This window comes from Bufo gargarizans, chromosome 4 (assembly GCF_014858855.1).
Source record: "Bufo gargarizans isolate SCDJY-AF-19 chromosome 4, ASM1485885v1, whole genome shotgun sequence".
NCBI classification, from domain to species: Eukaryota; Metazoa; Chordata; class Amphibia; order Anura; family Bufonidae; genus Bufo; species Bufo gargarizans.
In genome coordinates, this window is record NC_058083.1 from 312,896,420 (window position 1) to 312,917,536 (window position 21,117).

General features: G+C 39.6%; 1 protein-coding gene across 1 annotated transcript in view; it reads left to right on the top strand.

Annotated features, from left to right (window-relative positions):
- LAMA2 (laminin subunit alpha 2) overlaps positions 1 to 18,685 on the top strand; it is a 772,405-nt gene extending 753,720 nt beyond the window's left edge. The window contains exons 58-64 of the mRNA XM_044291170.1: positions 6,168 to 6,277; positions 6,528 to 6,717; positions 9,290 to 9,445; positions 11,596 to 11,749; positions 12,984 to 13,114; positions 14,568 to 14,790; positions 18,458 to 18,685. Of these exons, the coding sequence (XP_044147105.1) occupies positions 6,168 to 6,277; positions 6,528 to 6,717; positions 9,290 to 9,445; positions 11,596 to 11,749; positions 12,984 to 13,114; positions 14,568 to 14,790; positions 18,458 to 18,609 (1,116 nt within the window). The 3' untranslated portion in view covers positions 18,610 to 18,685. The remainder of the gene's footprint in view (positions 1 to 6,167; positions 6,278 to 6,527; positions 6,718 to 9,289; positions 9,446 to 11,595; positions 11,750 to 12,983; positions 13,115 to 14,567; positions 14,791 to 18,457) is intronic.
- Positions 18,686 to 21,117: the final 2,432 nt, after the last annotated feature.

Here is a 21,117-nt window from a genome sequence, read left to right on the forward strand (position 1 = left end):
AGCACAATTCTGCCTTAGTTTTGCAAGTTTTGTTTTTACAGCATTCCATATGTGGTCAAACTGACTTGTTCCCCTTATTCTCCAGGTCAGTACAAGAACAGCGATACCACATTTATATAGTTTTTCTTGTGTTTTAATGATTTTTGCTTTGCATCTCCATATTCTGACCCCCATAACGTTTTATATTTACATCTAGGGAGTATTGTGGGGACTCATTTTTTTGCAAGGGGGATCAGTCATTTCTAGTGTTGATTGAGCATGCTCGGCCAAACACCAGTTTTGCTCGAGCATTGCTATGCTCGGCCGAACACCGCGTGTGCCCGAGCCAGTGTATTTAAAGGGCTTCTGTCACTCCACTAAAGTGATTTTTTTTTTTGGGCTAGTGAAATTAGTTATATTGCGATATATGACAATATAATTGTGTTACTTACTTTGATCCAGCAGTTTCTGCAAAAAACGAAGTTTTATCATATGTAAATTCGGTCTCTAACAGCAAGTAGGGCGGCTACTTGCTGCTAGCTGCTGCAGAAATCCGCCCCCTCGTCGTGTTGATTGACAGGGCCAGCCGGGATCTCCTCCTCCGGCCAGCCCTGTCGGCATTTCAAAAATCGCGCGCCTCTGTTGATTCGGCGCAGGCGCTCTGAGATGAGGAGGCTCGTCTCCTCAGAACTCCCTCAGTGCGCCTGCGCCGATGACATCACCGAAATAGAAGACGTCATCGGCGCAGGCGCACTGAGGGAGTGCTGAGGAGACGAGCCTCCTCATCTCAGAGCGCCTGCGCCGAATCAACAGAGGCGCGCGATTTTTGAAATGCCGACAGGGCTGGCTGGAGGAGGAGATCCCGGCTGGCCCTGTCAATCAACACGACGAGGGGGCGGATTTCTGCAGCAGCTAGCAGCAAGTAGACGCCCTACTTGCTGTTAGAGACCGAATTTACATATGATAAAACTTCGTTTTTTGCAGAAACTGCTGGATCAAAGTAAGTAACACAATTATATTGTCATATATCGCAATATAACTAATTTCACTAGCCCAAAAAAAAAATATCACTTTAGTGGGGTGACAGAAGCCCTTTAAATGCAATTTAGCATCTATTTCTGAAAAGTTTCTGCCGGGATTTGCACTCCCAACCCCCCTTGTACATTAGAGGCAAGGACCTTATCCACTCAACTGTAAAGCTGAATGCTAAACTGTGTCGGAAAAACCTCATAGTAAAACTATGAGGTTTTTCTGACATGGTTTAGCATTCACCTTTATAGCTGAGAGGATAAGGTCAATGCCTCTAATATCCAAGGTTGGTAGTTCAAATCCTGGCAGAAACATTTCAGAAATAGAGATTAAATTTATATATTTAATATTTTTATTTATTAATTGTAAAAAATTTATGGCACAAAATAAATGTTTCATTATTTAAAAATAATAATAATAAAAATAATATATATATATATATATATATATATATATATATATATATATACATATATAGATAAAAGGATACTTCTGATATACAGTCCTGATCAAAAGTTTAAGACTACTTGAAAAACTGCTAAAAAATCATATTTTACGTTGTTGGATCTTAACAAGGTTCCAAGTAGAGCTTCAACATGCAACAAGAAGAAATGAGAGTGAGACATAACATTTTTTAAGCATTCAATTAAATTGAAAATATTGAAAAAAAAATTGAATGTTTTTGAGCTGATCAAAATTTTAGGACCACATGCCTTTAAAAGGCCAAATCTGTGCAAAGATGTGGATTCATTATCATTTTCTGTCAGGTAGTCACATGTTGTGATGGCAAAGGCAAAAAAACTCTCCCTTTTTGAACGTGGTCGGGTTGTTGAACTGTATAAGCAGGGTCTCTCACAGCGCACCATCGCTGCTGAGGTGGGATGCACTAAGACAGTAATTTGGAATTTCTTAAATGATCCTGAGGGTTATGGAATAAAAAAAAGTCCAGTGGAAGACCCCAAAAAATCAGCACTGAGCCGGAGGATCCGATTGGCTGTTCGTCAAGACACTGGACGATCCTGGACCCAAATTAAGGCCCTTACTGGTGCTGACTGCAGCCCCATAACCATCAGACAGCATCTGAGACTAAAGGGCTTCAAAAACAAAAAAACGTCTTCAAAGACCTCGTCTCCTTGAACGCCACAGAACTGCTCGTTTGGACTTGGGACATTCAAAGGTGGAAGAAAGTTTTATTCTCTGATGAGAAAAAATGTAACCTTGATGGTCCTGATGGTTTCCAACATTACTGGCATGACAAGCAGATCCCACCTGAGATGTTTTCTATGCGCCACATTGGAGGGGGTGCCATAATTGTCTGGGGTGCTTTTTCCTTCAGTGAAACAATGGAGCTTCAGGAAGTGCAGGGGCGTCAAACGGCCGCTGGCTATGTCCAGACATTGCAGAGAGCATTCCTCATGACTGAGGGCCCTCGTCTGTGTGGTAACAACTGGGTTTTTTAACAGGACAACGCTACAGTACACAATGATTAAAATAGACAAATCGCCAGGACCGGATGGCATACACCCCCGTATCCTAAAGGAAATTAAGTAATGTCATAGCCAGACCCTTATTTCTGATATTTGCAGACTTTATACTGACAGGGAATGTCCCACAGGATTGGCGCATGGCAAATGTGGTGCCAATATTCAAAAGGGGGCCAAAAACAGAGCCTGGAAACTATAGGCTGGTAAGTTTAACATCTGTTGTGGGTAAACTGTTTGAAGGTTTTCTGAGAGATGCTATATTAGAGCATCTCAACGGAAATAAGCAAATAACGCCATATCAGCATGGCTTCGTGAGGGATCGGTCATGTCAAACTAATTTAATCAGTTTCTATGAGGAGGTAAGCTCTAGACTTGACAGCGGCGAATCAATGGATGTCGTATATTCGTATATCTGGACTTCTCCAAAGCATTTGACACTGTACCACATAAAAGGTTAGTATATAAAATGAGAATGCTCGGACTGGGAGAAAACGTCTGTATGTGGTTAAGTAACTGGCTCAGTGATAGAAAACTGGGGGTGGTTATTAAAGGTACACACTCAGATTGGGTCACTGTCACTAGTGGGGTACCTCAGGGGTCAGTATTGGGCGCTATTCTCTTCAATATATTTATTAATGATCTTGTAGAAGGCTTGCATTGTAAAGTATCAATTTTCGCAGATGACACTAAACTGTGTAAAGTAATTTACACTGATGAGGATAGTATACTACTACAGAGGGATCTGGATAGATTGGAGGCTTGGGCAGATAAGTGGCAGATGAGGTTTAACACTGATAAATGTAAAGTTATGCACATGGGAAGGAAAAATGCAAGTCACCCGTACATACTAAATGGTAAAACACTCGGTAACACTGACATGGAAAAGGATCTAGGAATTTTAATAAACAGCAAACTAAGCTGCAAAAACCAATGTCAGGCAGCTGCTGCCAAGGCCAATAAGATAATGGGTTGCATCAGAAGGGGCATAGATTCCCGTGACAAGAACATAGTCCTACTACTTTACAAATCGCTAGTCAGACCACACATGGAGTACTGTGTACAGTTTTGGGCTCCTGTACACAAGGCAGACATAGCAGAGCTGGAGAAGGTCCAGAGGAGGGCATCTAAAGTAATAACTGGAATGGGGCAACTACAGTACCCTGAAAGATTATTACAATTAGGGCTATTCACTTTAGAAAAAAGACGACTGAGGGGAGATCTAATTAATATGTATAAATATATCAGGGGTCAGTACAGAGATCTATCCCATCAGCTATTTATCCCCAGGACTGTGACTGTGACGAGGGGACATCCTCTGCATCTGGAGGAAATAAGGTTTGTACACAAACATAGAAAAGGATTCTTTACGGTAAGAGCAGTGAGACTATGGAACTCTCTGCCTGAGGAGGTGGTGATGGTAAGTACAATAAAGGAATTCAAGAGGGGCCTGGATGTATTTCTGGAGCTTAATAATATTACAGGCTATAGCTACTAGAGAGGGGTCGTTGATCCAGGGAGTTATTCTGATTGCCTGATTGGAGTCGGGAAGGAATTTTTTATTCCCCTAAAGTGGGGAAAATTGGCTTCTACCTCACAGGTTTTTTTTTTGCCTTCCTCTGGATCAACTTTTGCCTTCCTCTGGATGCAACTTGATAACAGGCCGAACTGGATGGACAAATGTCTTTTTTCGGCCTTATGTACTATGTTACTATGTAATGCCCGCAGGACAAGGGACTTCTTCCAGGAGAATAACATCACTCTTTTGGCCCATCCTGCGTGTTCCCCTGATCTAAATCCAATTGAGAACCTTTGGGGATGGATGGCAAGGGAAGTTTACAAAAATGGACAACAGTTCCAGACAGTAGATGGCCTTCGTGCGGCCGTCTTCACCACTCGGAGAAATGTTCCCACTCACCTCATGGAAACGCTTCCATCAAGCATGCCGAAACAAATTTTTGAAGTGATAAACAATAACGGCTGAGCTACTCATTACTGAGTTCATGTTTGGAAGTTGAATTTCTGTTTTGGGGGGTTTAGGAGTTTTTTTGGAGGTGTGGTCCTAAACTTTTGATCAGTTGAAAAACAGCCTGTTTCAGTTTATTTGTTGTTTTCATTAAATTGAACGCTCAATTTTTTTTTAATCTCACTCCCATTTCTTCTTGTTAAGATCCAGCCATGCTAAATATGATTTTTTGCCATTTTTCAAATGGTCTTAAACTTTTGATCAGGACTGTATATGAATGCATACTATGTGGGAAACTACTACTGATGTTTTTAGCCATAATATATTTACATATATTATAATATATTATAAATATATAATAATATATGTAAATATATTATGGCTAAAAACTCATATAATTATAAATGTTTCTGCCAGGATTTGAACTCCCAACGTTGTACATTAGAGGCAAGGACATTGACCGCTACACTATAGGGCTACATGTTAACCTGCACAGAAATATAAAATAAGTCTTCTGCAGAATAGCAATGTTCTTCTGCTGTTCTGACACAGTTTAGCATTCAGATTTATAGCTGAGTGGATAAGGTCCTTGCCTCTAATGTACAAAGGGGGGGTTGGGAGTTCAAATCCTGGCAGAAACTTTTCAGAAATTAGATTTAAATACACTGGGTGTCTCCAAGCACTGACTCCATATATGGATATAGCTATATATGGAGTCAGAGCAGGGGGTGTATGGGGTTCTCCCATTGACTACCATTGTGCTCGGTAGAACACCCGAGCATCGCAAAGTGTTCTACTCAAGCACACAAGCACTTTGGTGCTCAATCAACACTAGTCATTTCCATTTTGTAGTGTGTTAGCCTTTTTGATCACTTTTTATTACATTTTTGGGGTAGGTGAAGCATCAAAAAAAGGTGAATTGGCTATGTTGATTTTTTTTTTTCAGTTAAGGAATTCACTGTATGGGATAAATACATTTAGATTTTAATAGTATGGGCATTTTGGGATGTGGAGGTGCACATGATCTTTATTTTATTGTTTATTTTTATTTTTACTATTGGGAAAAGGGTAAATTGAATTTTCATATATTTTTAGATTTTTTAAAACTTTTTTTCACTTTTCTTTTGCGCATATTTTAAGTCCTTTAAGGTGACTTTAACAAGCAATTGTTAGACCATTTGAGTTGCACTATGTTCCTATGGACCCCTGACACCTGCTTACTGCTGTTATGGCCTGGTATCCTTCAGAGGGACCAAGGCTATCACAGGGAACAAATGGCTCCCCCGATCGCTCCCAGGGAGGGCCACCTCATTTGCCATGGTCACAATGGACCATGACATCTGAGGGGTTAAATGTCTGATATCAGCATTATCGGCCATGGCAGAAATTAGCTACGCTACTGGTGTCTGCTGTGTGAAACTGCAAAAAACCACCAGCTATGGCAAACACTCCTCTGTGGAGCAGTCGCTATCTTTACAGACCCGACTTCTGGACACGTACAGCAGACATCGGTAAGGGGTTAAAAAATGTATCATAACTTGCGATAAGAACCTCTAAATTACAAAAGAAAAAGATAATTTTTATTAGGTGAACCACCATTTGACTATACAAACAATTTGATAAGGAGGTCGCTGGTGAAGGATTCCCTTGACAATTGTGCAATTAAAAAAATGCATATAGAATTCAATGTAGATTTGACTTGTTCCTTTAAGGGTTGTGCGGCCGACATAAGACCAGAAGTTATACAAGGAGGAAAGCAGTTTGGCCTCTCCAAAAACAGCCACATGGCATTTGCATTTGATGATACCAAAGTGAAAAACACGTAAGTCATGTTCTTTGTTGATTTGATTAAACTGTTCCCAGATCAGAAAAAATAGTTTTTCATTATTTTTCCAGAAGCAGCACCATTCAGCTGACTACTAGACAGAGACAGAAGTTGCACTGTTTCTGGGAAATAAAAGCTAGCTAATTTTCCTGGACAAACTCTGTATCAAAAAAGCATTATTAAAAAATCAACTCAAATGTTTACATTTATTGTTTTTCCAATGGTTTTATGCTTTATATACTTGCAGCCTATCAATAGAACTTGAGCTTCGCACTAAGGCAGATTCAGGCTTGATCTTCTACATGGCTCGAATCAACCATGCTGATTTTGCCACAATTCAGATTAAAGAAGGGATGGCACACTTTAGATATGACCTGGGAAGTGGAGACACTACCACAATGGTGCCTCAAAGAGTGAATGATGGAGAATGGCATAAGGTATACGTGTTATCAATCTCTACTACAGTATGATATGATATACCATTTATAAGTTGGTCTAGAGAAAAAATGTTCACTGAAGGAAACAATTCACACTATTAACTAGTAGTTAACTCTGTGAGCTTGGACCTCTACAAATTTTTTAAAAGATGGCATCCAAAAATCATTTAGCACTTCACAGGGATTTTCAGCACTCTCATCAGTGTGCTCATTAAATGGCATCTGTCAGCAGATTTGTAGCTATGAAACTGTCTGACCTGTTGCTTGTGTGCTTGGCATCTGAAGGCATCTGTGTTGGTGCCATGTCTATATGTTGCTAAGAAAAATGATGTTTGAATATATGCAAATGAGCCTCTAGAGCAACAGGGGAGTTCCCATTACACCTAGAGGCTCTACTCTCAGAGCCAGGTATGATAACGCTTTCACTGCCTGGCCCTGGCAATAAAAGTGCAGAGGGCATGGCAATTACAGAGAGAGCTGAGTCTCTAGGTGTAAAGGCAATGCCCCCATTGTTCCTAGAGGCTAATTTGCATATATAAGCTTAATTTTTATCAGCAATGCGGGCACATATGAACATGAGACTAACACAGATGCCTTCAGCTGCCAAGTGCACATGTAACAGGTCCGACAGGTTCATAGGTACAAATCTGCTGACAGATGCCCTTTAAGATGAGCGATTCTCCAGTCCTTGTGCAGTCTGAGTGTGGAACGGACAGCACACTGACTGAACACTGACTCATTATAGTCAACGGGTAAAATCGCATGTGGGATTTCACCCAAGGACCATTGTGTCGTGCAGCATGCTCTATTTAGGTCCAGTTTTGGTGCAAGACTCAGTGATTCAAGTCAATGAATGGGTGCGTGATAAAAATAGACGGCACATGAATGCCATCTGTGAGGTCTATTTGAAAAAAATTATCAATTTTTAGCATCCAGAACATGGAAGAGTTTAACATCACTCATCTGAGTCTGGCCTCTCTGGTACAACTTCTGAATATGTGGTCATTGAAATTACTAGAGCTTTTCTTAGAAAGTTGCATCTAGAGGCAGACATATAGTATTATATGTGCAACCAGTGCAGCTGCACAGAGGCCCAAAAAGTTGATTTCTGCAGATAATTAATTTCATTCTCAGTTATTTGTAAATTTTTAGAGAGATATTATGGTGCTCTATAATGGGTGAAGAAGCTTATATACTGGTCTTTGGGCCACCCTAGTGAAGACAGAGAGAAGCAGAGAGGCATGTGACACGTTTTTTTCAAAATTACTGTTGGTCTTGGCTCCCAAATTAAACCAATTTGATTATATCTACATCAGCAGATCATTTTTACTGGAATGAATGAAGTCAATAAATATCCATCCCTAGGTAGACTATAATATGCATATATATGCATGTAACAGTACATGGATTACAGATCCAGCTTGGGGAACAAAAAAACTGGTATTTTCTGCTAACAGCAACAAGTCATATGCTAGCATAGGTGTAAACTGAATCTATCTCTAACAGGTTCTTCCAAGGTCCTCATATTATTTCTAGCCCTGAGGTGTTAGGCCTTGGGTATGGCTGTAACCTTGGCATTCCCTCATACACCCCTGAAGATCAGCTTTCATCTGCTGAGCTTTGTTTGCTGGTTGCCATTGCTATTTGTTTACAGACAGTACCTCCAGGATGAGGTATATGTATAATAATATAGGGTATAGTTTGTATGTGTCCCTACTATATTCATAGACAAGTTGGAAGTGAAGAATTATTGCTGTCCTGGCAATGCACAACCTGAAAATTTTTCTTCAGACCTTGGATTACTACAGAGAATATATTACAGATTTAGCACTAAACAGTAACAGTTCCTCTGTAGTTGATGTAAAATCTGTTCCTTGCTGAGCACAAGTATAGTGGAATAATGGGTATTTCCTATCAACACCATTATAATGATTCCAAAACTGACTTGCAGTACAATAAAATCAAGACTATTCCAGAAGAGGTTACATTGTTTTATGATATTAGCCAGCTCTGGTGGTGGCCTATCTACTTTGCATCACATAACATTAGAATTTGAAGGTTGCAAAAGGTGACATGTAATAGAGTGTACAATTCCCCTTGTCTAAATGAGGAATAACTCCTATGAATTAGAATCAAGCATGTTTATTGATTTTTGTTTAATAGTAGTAGCATTTCATTAAGCTGTGTCTTCTGACGGTCTGCGTGAAGGGTAAACAGGGCTAGGAAAGGTGTAAATTATTATGCTGTTATTGTGTTATTGCGCTATTGTGTTATTGCGCTTGTTATCCTTAGGCTACTTGTGCAGTCAGCATTAGGCTTAGGTAATAAAATAGGACATTGTTTTTTAAGGGAATGGAATAGTGTTACTGATGTGTCATATAATTCATTTAGCACAAGGGAAAATAATCATGTGATCACAGCTTTTGGTAAACAGCTTAACGTAATGAAATATACAGTAAAAGCATACAAAAATCCAAGACCATGTAAGAAATGATGTGTTAAGGGGAATTATTTTACTTACTTCCAGTCTAACAAAAATCTCTGACTATTATTAAATTTGCTTTCCTCCAAGATAAACATATTCAGAACAAAGCAGACAGGATATCTATTTGTCGATGGAATTGCAAACAGTACAAACAGTCCAAAGAAAGCAGACATTCTGGATGTGGTGGGCATGCTGTACGTTGGCGGATTGCCTATTAATTATACTACCAAAAGAATTGGACCGGTAAGACCATAGTCTGATATTATATTTCCTTTGTTCTTTATTGCGCACGCTGTTGGTCCGACTATTTTTATTACATTTTAAGCAGTGACTGTGAGAGCAAGATTTTTAGAGTACATTTGATTCTTGTTATTTTCTACAGTTTATTTCAAACTCTGCATTTTCCCGTTTAATGGCTTGCAGCATTAACACGTAAATTGGTCTTGAATTTTTCATGTTATTGGTAGTCAGATAATTTATTGTATAATTTACTATATCAGATTATTCAGCATATGGTTTATATTTTCCACAAAAATATGTTGCAAGGGACATAAGGTTTTCATTTTCCAAAAATATGTTTCATGGGAACGCTTCTTCATCATCTGCATAGTGTGGACACTGGGGCATATTTGTCTATAATAACCTAAAAACAACCCTATACATTTGTTGTCATTTATTTCTTGTTGAAATGTATCGTAGTTTATTTTCTTACTACCTTTATTTCAATATATTAGCTAGACTATACAGAGTTTATGTCTAGGTAGGGATTAGAAAATCCATGAACTCCACCTGCACCCCCTTGTCCCTACCCACTGACGAAGGTAACAGCCCACAACTGGACATCAGTCCCTCTCCTACTAAGTGCAGGGGAGTATGGAACAGTAAAAGATAATGACAAAGGCACAGAGTGGATAATGGACAATAAGGTACAAGGGAACCAGAGCAGAACTAACACTGAGATACAAATGTACAAGCCGAGATCAATTCCAAGAGGATTCAAACAAAGCCCAAATCAGAAACCAGAAACCAGAAATCGAGGTCATACCAAGCCAAAGGTCACACAAGAAAGTCATGTCAAAGTCCAAATCAATAGGCAAATGGGTTAGTAAAATAGCAAGCAGAGGTCAGAAATCCAGAGGTCAAAGTAAGTATAACTAGGGCTAGTGTGGTACAGAAAACAATCATAGGAACTGTGGCCAGCAAAAGCCTGTGTTAAATAGGCTGTGCTTTGTGTAATGTGTCCCATGTAATGTGACTGATTACATCACTATGCTGGACAAGCCAGTGCCACATCTCATTGGCCAGCACTCCTGGTTTCTGGCCAGATGCCATGGAAACAGGATGACGGCGGTGCGGCTTGCTGGGGAGAGCGACTGCCAGCAAAGTTATGGATATGACAACAATGCTGGTGGAGCTGTTTGTAGAGGAGCGTGCCTCAATCAGGAGTGCTGGCCAATGAGATGTGGCACTGGCTTGTCCAGTGTAGTGATGTCATCAGTCACATTACATGGGACACATTGCACAAAGCACAGTGGCCTGTAACAGTTTACATTTATATTGTACCTAGGTGAGAGAGGTGTATTGTAGGCTAGGGATAGCTTCTCTGTTTGTGGTAAAAAATCTATGCAAATTAGCATGTCTCATTCCATATCTGATGGAATGAGAAAGACTCAGCTAGTCAGGGAAGGAAATCTCAATATGTCTTCCAGAGACCCAAGGATATGCAAATTACCTTTGCAGCAGAATAATATATTTGCACAGATTTTTCCCACAAACCAAGCACAGCATCGCCTGCCCTACAATGTTATTTAAACATACTAGGTGCTATCCATAATGAATAAGAGTAGCCACCTGACATAGCATATATGTTTCCCTGAAACCCAGAGAAGAATATTAGTGTCTCTCTTTCTTATTCACCCGAAATACAAAAAAAATAAATTGTTTTGTTTTGTTTTGTCTTTAGAAAATTCGGGACAAATTCCAAATTGAAAGAATCAATTTGATAATTTCTAATATATAAGCCCTAACCTTGAAGTGTACTGACATTTTGGCAACTTTTTAGACAGTGTAAACTTAGACTAGACTATTTCTAAAATGTGCCAGATTTGTCACAGTGGCTGATGCTGGATGATAAATAGATTGTATAGTCTATTAGTTGGCTTACTTAATGCCAGATGTGCATGACACACTGTTGCATTGTGAACCACACCACTTACTGCTAAGCCACGTCTTGTCATACGAGTTAAAAGAAAGTGTCTAAAACAATGTATGCCAGCTTTCTGCTGCAGATTACGCCAGAATTTGGGCACATTTTGATTTAGTAAATCTCTCCCACTGCATTTATTCTGGTTATAGCATTTACATGAACATTTCCTTTTTTTGTCTCGTTCCAGGTTCTCCATAGTATTGATGGCTGCATCCGGAATTTTAGAATGGTAGAAGGAAATACAGACTTTAATAAACCTACCTCTAGCTTTAACGTTGGTTCATGTTTTGCAAATCCTCAGAAAGGAACATATTTTGACGGATCAGGATTTGCAAAGACAGGTAATTGGTTTTATATACTATATATCAGTAATATTTTATTACAATGAGGCATGCAAGAGAAAAAGTGGCCATTTTTTAAAAGACATTCTTCTTAATCCTTAAATGTGGAATCTTTATTGTGGTCGGTCAAGCAGCTAGGATGAGCATAGGGATAAGGAGACACTAATATCTATGAACACATATGTGTATCAAATGTTCAAATATTCAATTGCACTACTTTTCTGGGCACATGAGATTCATGCATACAATACCCATCAGTATTTGGAATCATTGCACTCTTTATTGGACCAATATATAAATATTTCTTCCCAGGTTGCATTTTTGAAGATTCCTCTCTTTTAGGGGCAGACTGGAACTTAAAGTGGCCCTGGAGTAAAACCTATTGGCCCCATGTTGTAGTTGGTGCCAAACTAACAGAAGACTGGGCAATCAGGGCCAACACATGTAGGATGGGACAATAAGTAGGTGGGGTGAGCAATTTGGTAGTGCAGAACAAAATACCACAGTGCAGCACAAAATACTGCCACCCGTGTCGCAGAATAAAACTGTACTATCGTCCTGAGGGTGGAGATACAGTTGAATTTAGGAGGGCACCTGCAGAAACTGACTAGTTGCATGAGTGCCTGATGCTCCTACATTAATTAATGCTAAAAGCATCAGATCTGTATGTACCTGGCTGGCGGCCATGAGGAGGGCTTGGTCAGCCCCCTGGGAAACAGCCAACCGGGAAATTTCCATGTAGGGTCTATGGGCACTCCACCCTGCTCTCTTTTCCTCATGCATAATGCTTGTGCAGTGTGACTCTAGTGTAGACTGGATTTCAAACACATAGGGACTCTGCAGCCACCTTTTACTATACTGATCAGATAAGAATATGCAGTCACTTCGAACATTTTAAATGTTCTGAACAACCCACTGCAATTTTAGTGTTAAAGGTGGTAGTTCCAGCCTGTAGTTTTATGTCATCACGCTTTTATTCCAAACCAGGTTGCCAAACTTACTAGTACATATCTTCAATGTCATGTTCAATTTCATTTCCTTTAGCTTGAAACATTTTGAGAGATTGGTCAGGGACCTACAGATTTCTCCATATGGAGTACATATATTTTACTGGGAACCTCATAACATGTAATAAGAAATAGGACAGATTTTTCAGTTTATTAATACTATATGTTACTATTTAGCATTGAGTCCATTGTAAAATCATTTGGTTTACTGGATTTCTGTTTTTCAGTGGGAGCTTTTAAAGTAGGAACAGATCTGTTAATAGAATTAGAATTCCGAACAACCAAGACTAATGGTGTTCTTATCGGTATCAGTGGTAAAAAGATGGATGGACTGGGCATTGAAATGGTGGATGGTAAAGTAAGTGGCATATCTTTACTCACAAATGCATATCACGTTACTATAAAATACTGTTTCATCCTGAATTTACAATTAGATCTAAATCATCTGGTATTCTTGAATTTGTTCTTTGTACAGTAGATGAATATTTTCTTCATGGGTTCTTAATTTAAATAAAGGAAGTCCTATCTCATATAATAAAGTAAAATATCTAGAACATAAACTATTCTGCTATACACACTAAAATGTAATCCATTGCATCTAGCAGATGCCATATTGTGAAACATTATGGGTTATCAGATGGACATTCCAGATTACTAAGCTTTTTTAAATGTGCTTGTAGTATGTAACAGATGAGATAATTATGATTTTTTTTTTCTCTTAAACCATTTCAGGGAAAATCAATTCATTACCATGAAGCACGAGGAAATTCGGCTTTGTTGTGAATCGAATTTTCCCAAAATTTTTCACTTAACACTAGTTATCTGCAACAAGCTGGTTCACAGCCCCTCCCCTCTGCTCTAAGAAGACCATTACAGCTGTCACTCAGAGCAGACAGAGTGGACTTTACAGTAAAGCTCCACCTCCAGTGTACTTAAACAGGTTTTCCTGGATGTATATATATATATATATATATATATATATTAGATGGTGTATCCTCAAAATAGGCCATAAATATCAGATCGTTGAGGTTCCAACACCACGTACCCCCACTAATCAGCTGTTACCAAGTAGCTCTATTGCCAGGTGCAGTGCAACAGTAACCAGCTCTATCCACTACACATAATGGATGGAGCTGTGTTGTTCCAGTCCCTTTATCTGACACTGGAGCTACTCAGGAACAGCTGTTTGTTGGAGTTGTGGGGGATTCAGACTCCTGCCAATCTGATATTGATGGCTTATCCTGAGCATAGACCATCAATATAAAAATCCTGGAAAAACCCTTTAAGCGGCAGAATCTGGCAGAATAAATGATCATATTCTCAGTACCCTTGATAATAAGATCTCCACAAAAGGTATGTTCTATGTTCCCCAGCTATCTAGTGCAGTCAGAAGTTTACCATGGTCAAAACTGCAAACAGATTCCCTTTAAACTGGCAGCTATTCATTTAAAAGGCCAACATGTAACGCTACATTTTCCCTGCAACATTTGACCAACCGCATCCTCCTCGAGTGTAATTTTTGTGGTTGCTGAAGCCTTTTTGGCAGTGATCAGCTAGTCACAAGGCCATCTTCAGTATTAAAAGGGTTGTCATGAACCATGTTTACTATTTCAATAAACCAAGTTTGTAATTTTCAATATGCAGTATTCATTTCATGCAACAAATATTGTTTTTGTCATTAACCACAGAATAGGACAAGTTTTGTATCGTTCTAAGATGGACCATGATTTAGGAAACTATAAATACGGTATATTTAGCTAGATTATGTTTATGTGTGCTAACATATGCAATTTCCCTCACTTTTCCCTTAGCTTATTTTCCATGCTGATAACGGAGCCGGACGTTTCACTGCAGTTTATGAACCTGAGGTGCCAGGTAGCTTGTGTGATGGACAGTGGCACAAAGTGACAGCAAATAAAATAAAGCACCGTTTAGAGATGATTGTTGATAACAACAAAGTAGAAGCCTCAAGTCCAAATGCTGCATCCACATCAACGGACACCAATGATCCAGTCTTTGTAGGAGGATATCCCGGTAAGTACTTCCTAGCTTCCAGGTGCTAATAGTTATGCTTAAACCAAGATGGTGTAAAGTAATCAGTATAATCTTCATAGAACTTTTTTGAGTTTCCAACTTTTGTTGTGTGTTTTTCATTTGGCAAATAAATAAATAAATATTGCAGGACTTGCAGACTATGCAGATTCTAGTAAGATTGAGCTCTTCTGGTTGGCCCTGAGTAGATTACTGATTTTTTGCATGCACATGAAGACACTTAAGAACACAGGCCATCATCGGAGTCGTCCATTCTATTGCAATGGTACTGTAGTGCTCACGTAGTCTGAGATCTTAATGTCTACAAGTCAAGAATCAAAGAAGTCCAGCTCTCGGAGAAGCACTGCATCCCCTCCATCTTTTCATTTAAAGTTTACTTTATAGAACTATTCTCATGCTAATTTTTTTTATTTTTACATTTTGACATATAAATTTACTACAGTCTAAATATATATTGCAGAGATGTAGAGAATTAATTCATTGTAATCAGTCTTTTCATCCCTGCCCTATCATAAAATGTAACCTTTTTTCTATAAAAAAAAACTTCGTTTTTCTCATTTCCTTACTTTTTCAAGAACATATTCTTCCTGCTGCATGATATAATTTTCAGTGACCTCAATACTATAATAATGACATTCCATGAAAGGTTAACTTGAATTAAAACCAGTAATATAAGCATTCTTTCAAGAGCTGAATTTCATCAGAAAGCTTCAAACTATGAAACCTACATTGTTAAGAAAAAAAAAGTAACATGGTAACCGTTATAATAATATGGAAGGGAAGGAAAGAGTTTTAGCAGACATCATTCACAAGGAAATTGACATGAAAGAGTAGTTGATTTGTGAGAGTTAATGTGTGAATCAAGCACAGTAAGGTCAGCAGCATTATACTGGAAAAGTGCAAAGTGAATCCTAGGAAAATTGACTTTCCAGATTGATTACTAGTAGTGATTTGGTTATTGTCATGTTCAAATAAGGTTTGAAATACATCTATGTAGAACATTTTAATTACTGGAGCCATGATGCTTATGATGGCTCCCTTAATCTATGAGTGGTCCTTCAGACTCAAGTGCAATTTCTCAAAGAACGAGTTTCTTCAAAACTTAGCCTATATTAAAATACTACGAAATATATGTACAATGATACCTCAAAGACAAAACATGAAAAATGTAAATACTAGTATGCAAATACAGATTCATCTACATATGAACCTTTACCACTTAGAGCCACAATAATTGAATTTGACACTATAGGCTTCAAGGTATATTGACCTCATACACCATCACACCCAAAAAAGCATGGTGTAATGGCACTCACATGTCAGTTGGTCGCAGTGATAGCTCCATGCCTTATGGTGTATCTGGTTTCCAAAATGGTTCTTCCTGGATGAGGTACAAACCTGTGGTGAGCAGTGGGGGCATACGGTTTAAGCAAGTGCTAGGTTTGACCTGTATTCTAAGAAACTTACCTTAGCAATTCCTTAACTGTCGCATTCTAACTGCAGGGGTATTGCCCCGACAAGGGTACTTCTGCTCCTTGTGGTATGGCCCTGTGTGATCCTGTTTAACACTGTCCCCAGATGTTTCCCCTCTCATCAGGGGACTTCAAGTAGGAAAATAGGAGATGTGATTACACATATGTCCTGCTTTCTTTCATGCCATTTTGGTAACCTATGGTGTCTGACTATGGCTCTAAGTGGTATGGCTCCAAATCCTATAGAGGTTCCTGTATTTTCTGAGAAGTGTATTATCTCATTTTTATTGTTGTCTTTGGGGTATCAGTTTACATATTTGTGGCAGGTATTTTTATAATTGCTAAGGGAGTCATTTATGACCAGATACATGCCACTTTTGCTGTCTTACATTTAGAAGCTGTGCTGGATGCACTGAATTTATGCATCCATCACCCGCTATAGGGCTTATTAAGGTCGGCGTCGAAAACACCAGTCTTAATAGATATGCCCCTAAGTTTTTAAGTCACTCATTTTTGAGAACTTTGATATTAAGAAGCTCCCTTTGCAGATAGGATAACAACTTGAATTCCAACAAAATGAACCCTAAGGCCTCATGAACACAGTAGTAGTGTATGCAAGGGGCCTGTACTCTCTGTGTGCCACAGCATGGTGCACTGTACTGCAGCCTACTATAGTAAGGGGGGGGGGGGGGGTAGTATGCTTCTGTAACACAGGTCAATGTAATTTACCACTTTTATTTTGACATGATTCATAGAGAACCTCATAAAATGCGACCATATAAAACAGAGGCATATGGAAGTACAGTAGAGCATAGACTTCTATTGGTGTATGATTATGGCTCTTCACAACTTAGAGCTTACAGAACTATAAAAAGACTGTGTGAATAAACTCTTATAGTAGTATGAACAGAACCAGTATCAAAATACTATATACAAATGAATAATGTGCGCACCGGGTTAGTTTGGAGAAGTAGACAGCTAACACCCCCGCCTACCCACCGCAGCCCCCCCTCCCCCCCAAGAAATCCAACTTGCAAAAAATCCAAGAAGCTGACAAATGAGGTATAAGCTGCATTATTTGGAGCACATAAGACATAAATATCAATCTTTCAGCATTTACTGCATATACAGCTTGAGAAAGGCCTGCACTCCAAAACATCAAATAAGGCTGAGTTCACACAGGTGAGATTTCCACGCGGGTGCAATGCGGTAGGTGAACGTATTGCACCCACACTGAATCCGGCACCATTCATTTCAATGGGGCTGTGCACATGAGAGCTTTTTTTTACGCATCACTTCTGCAATGCTTTAAAATCGCAGCATGCTCTATATTCTACGTTTGTAACGCAGGACAGGCCCCATAGAAGTGAATGGGGATGCGTTAATAACGCATTGCATCCGCAAGCAAGTGCGGGTGCTATGCGTTTTTCACTGATGGTTGCTAAGAGATGTTGTTTGTAAACCTTCAGTTTTTTATGACGCGCGTGAAAAACGCATCAAAACGCATTGCACCCGCGCGGAAAAAACTGAACAACTAAACGCAATCGCAGACAAAACTGACTGAACTTGCTTGCAAAATAGTGCGAGTTTTACTGAACGCACTCTGAACACATCCGGACCCAATCTGCAACGCCCGTGTGAAACCAGCCTAAAGCAGCTTATACTTCATTTGGTAGTGCCTAGGACTCTTCTTGCAAGATGTAACAACATTCTTCACTTTTATGGCTGAAAAGTATCGAACAACCAATGTCTTTTGGGAAGTTTTAGTTGGAAGAATAGGCAAAAGGATAGAAAGAACAAGAAGGAGATGGCATGAGTTGTGGATTTTTTCAATGAAGGACAAGCAGGGATGTGGCTTATTGTACATTTAAGAGCCTCACATTTACAGTTGGCACATATTTAATAAAGGTTTTAAATATAATGGATAAGCATGTAATTTTACATAAAGTATTAATATGTTTTAGTGGTTTGTATAAATGTGATACATTGCTATCAGACAGGGCTTATGAATTTTAGATTCTTTTCTTGTACTCTTGATAACTGCTACATTTCTTTTAAATGTTAAAGCCGCATAAAGTATAATCTGTTCATTGGATTTTTATTCCTGTGACATAAAAAGAATTAACTGTACAGGGATAAGCCTTTGTTAATCAGTCCTCTATCTCTTCTATCTGCAGAAGACGTGAAGCAGTTTGGCCTGACCACTCAAGTGAGCTTTAAAGGGTGCATCAGAGATCTGAAACTTGCTAAAGGCACTGCCAGGCCACAGGAAATCAATTTCAGCAAGTCGCTGGAAATAAAGGGAGTGCAGCCATTATCATGCCCATGATCTCAGTGCTGCCACAGAGACCAATAACTGCAACAGTTCCATGTTATGATGTGTGTCAATATGCATGATAACATTATCCGAACTTCAAAAAGTGCCATATCTTATATTTTCAACAAAGTTCCTGAGCAAATTATTTTCCCATATGTTAAATAAAGAGCATTTCTTTAAAAACTGTGTGTCTGTTTTTCATGTAAGAATATTGATGTGCATCCATGAATGTAGAGGCAGAAAAGTATTACTACTATAAACATTCAATGCAACGGGGAGCTGGCGACGCGCTTCCTTCTTGCAGCGCCGCCGGCATCCTGTCTGTGTGCAGGAGCGAGGACTCGGCCGGCGTCCTCGTCACCATGGGGACCAGAGGGCAGGGAGAACCCGGCCGCGCTGAGGAGGCCCCTAGACTACAAGCAGCAGGGGAGCTGAGCGCCGATAATGATGAATCGGTGTTGGGCTGTGTAATGTGAGTCACGTGATGCTAGCCACGTCAGGTGACTCACCAGACAGGGCTATTTAAACAGGCAGCCTGCTGGTCACAGGTTGCCTGTGATTGGCCTAGTTACCCTCACCACCCTTCTTTATATATTTAGACATTGCTTGTTTTGGTCTCGACTTTGTTTGTGACCTCGACCTCGCTACCTCCATTTGTATTTGACATGACCTCTTGGCTTCCGACCTCGGCTTTGTTTGTGACCTTGCTATTGTGTTTTATCCTGTGTACTGCGTGACCTCCTGTTTTTTTACTTTTGCTTCCCTGACTCTGTTCATAGTTTTTCCTTTGCTTTTAGGCCCCTGCACGTATTTAAGCTAAAGACCGCCGCCAAGTTGTACGCCATCAGATAGGACGTGTCGTGCAAGTAGGTAGGGACAGAGGTGCGGGTGGAGTCCAGGGCTGCACTCTTCCCTTCCCTCTGTGACATTCAAGCTGTGGCAAAGATCAGTAGTGGCCAGAATTACATGATCTACTAGAGCAGTGGTACATGGCTTTTTTAGGTTTTTTAAGTCTAAGAGCCACATTGTCATATTGAACTACTCTCAGGGCCACATTAGATCATAAAGGCCTTGATTTATCATACCTCACTCAATGACTTTTCTGATTTTTTTTTTTTGTACCTGCTTGCGCATAATTTAAGCGCTGACGCAAAAATTTGTGTCTTTTTACACTCACTTGTGCAAATTTTTTTTTCTTTTTGCATTTATACACCACTCACTCCAGTTTTGTAATATGGCTGGAAAAGTGGATGTGGGTAGCTATGTTATTGAATTTCAGTCCAGAGATTTATCATTGCATCACAAAAAAGTTGCAATCTCCCTCCAGTGGAGTATGAAAACTGGAGTAGCTTTTCGAGACAGAAGTGTTAGGTTTAAGGACAAGCCAAATTTATCAAACAACCTGTGACATTCGATAAATTTGGCACAAATATTCTCTGTATGATAAATTTCCCCCAAAGAATATTACCATTGGAGACACTTATGGTGCCCTTCTCCCACAACTAATGCTCTAGAAAGAAAGACTATCCATACCCATGGCGTTCTTCATTATGGGTGCTGCGGTAATTGATTGGTATTTTACAGCTTCAATAAACTACAAAGGAGAGTGTTGCATGCAAAGACAACTACCTCTAACTCATATACTCAATTTTAAAATGCCAAACGGGTTCAAGGAACCCCATTCTCCAGATATATCAGGGACCCAGAGATGATTACACATGCACTATTAGTACTTGCCTGTCTCTGCTCATAAGCGTCTCTCTGAGATGTAAACCACATACAATCCCAACATAGACAAGCATTTCTGTGTTGGGGATCCATAGAATGGTCTCAGGGGTTGCATGTGGTCCCCAGGCTGCAGGCTGTGCTCCTCTGTACCAGTTGATCAATGACAGGTACATGTGACATGTGGAGGACACAGATGCATATTTATCGGAGAACCCTTTTACAGTTATTCCAATGCTTAAAGGGGTTTTCTGAGACTTTATAACTTCTCAGGATGGGTCATCAGTATCTGATCGGTAGGGGTCCGACACCAAGGACACCTGCCAATCAGCTGTTTGAGAAGGCACTGGAAGTAGCGAGCCTTTCATCTTTTCCTAGGCCAGTGACGACACGTTCACAGGTCACATAGCCTAGGTGCAGCTCAGCCGCATATAAGTGAATGGGGCTCAACACAATGCCATGCACAGCCGCTATACAATGTACAGTACTGTGCTTGGTACTGTGCTAGGAAACACACAATGAGCATTTCACAAGAAACATACAAGGAAATTGTTTTCTTATTTCTGTTTTGAAGCCAGCAGGACAACATGACCTAACATTGATATTGACATGGTTCCACGTCGAGTCTACCGGTAGATCAGAAACTGCTATACAGCCATTTCTGGCATAAAATACATAAATGGGAGCTAAAATAGATCTAAAAATATCTTCCATTCGCCTGTTGGAAAAACTAAGGACCAATCAACTTCATAATCAACATAAGTACAAAAACTATTCATAGGGCGTGCAATGAAT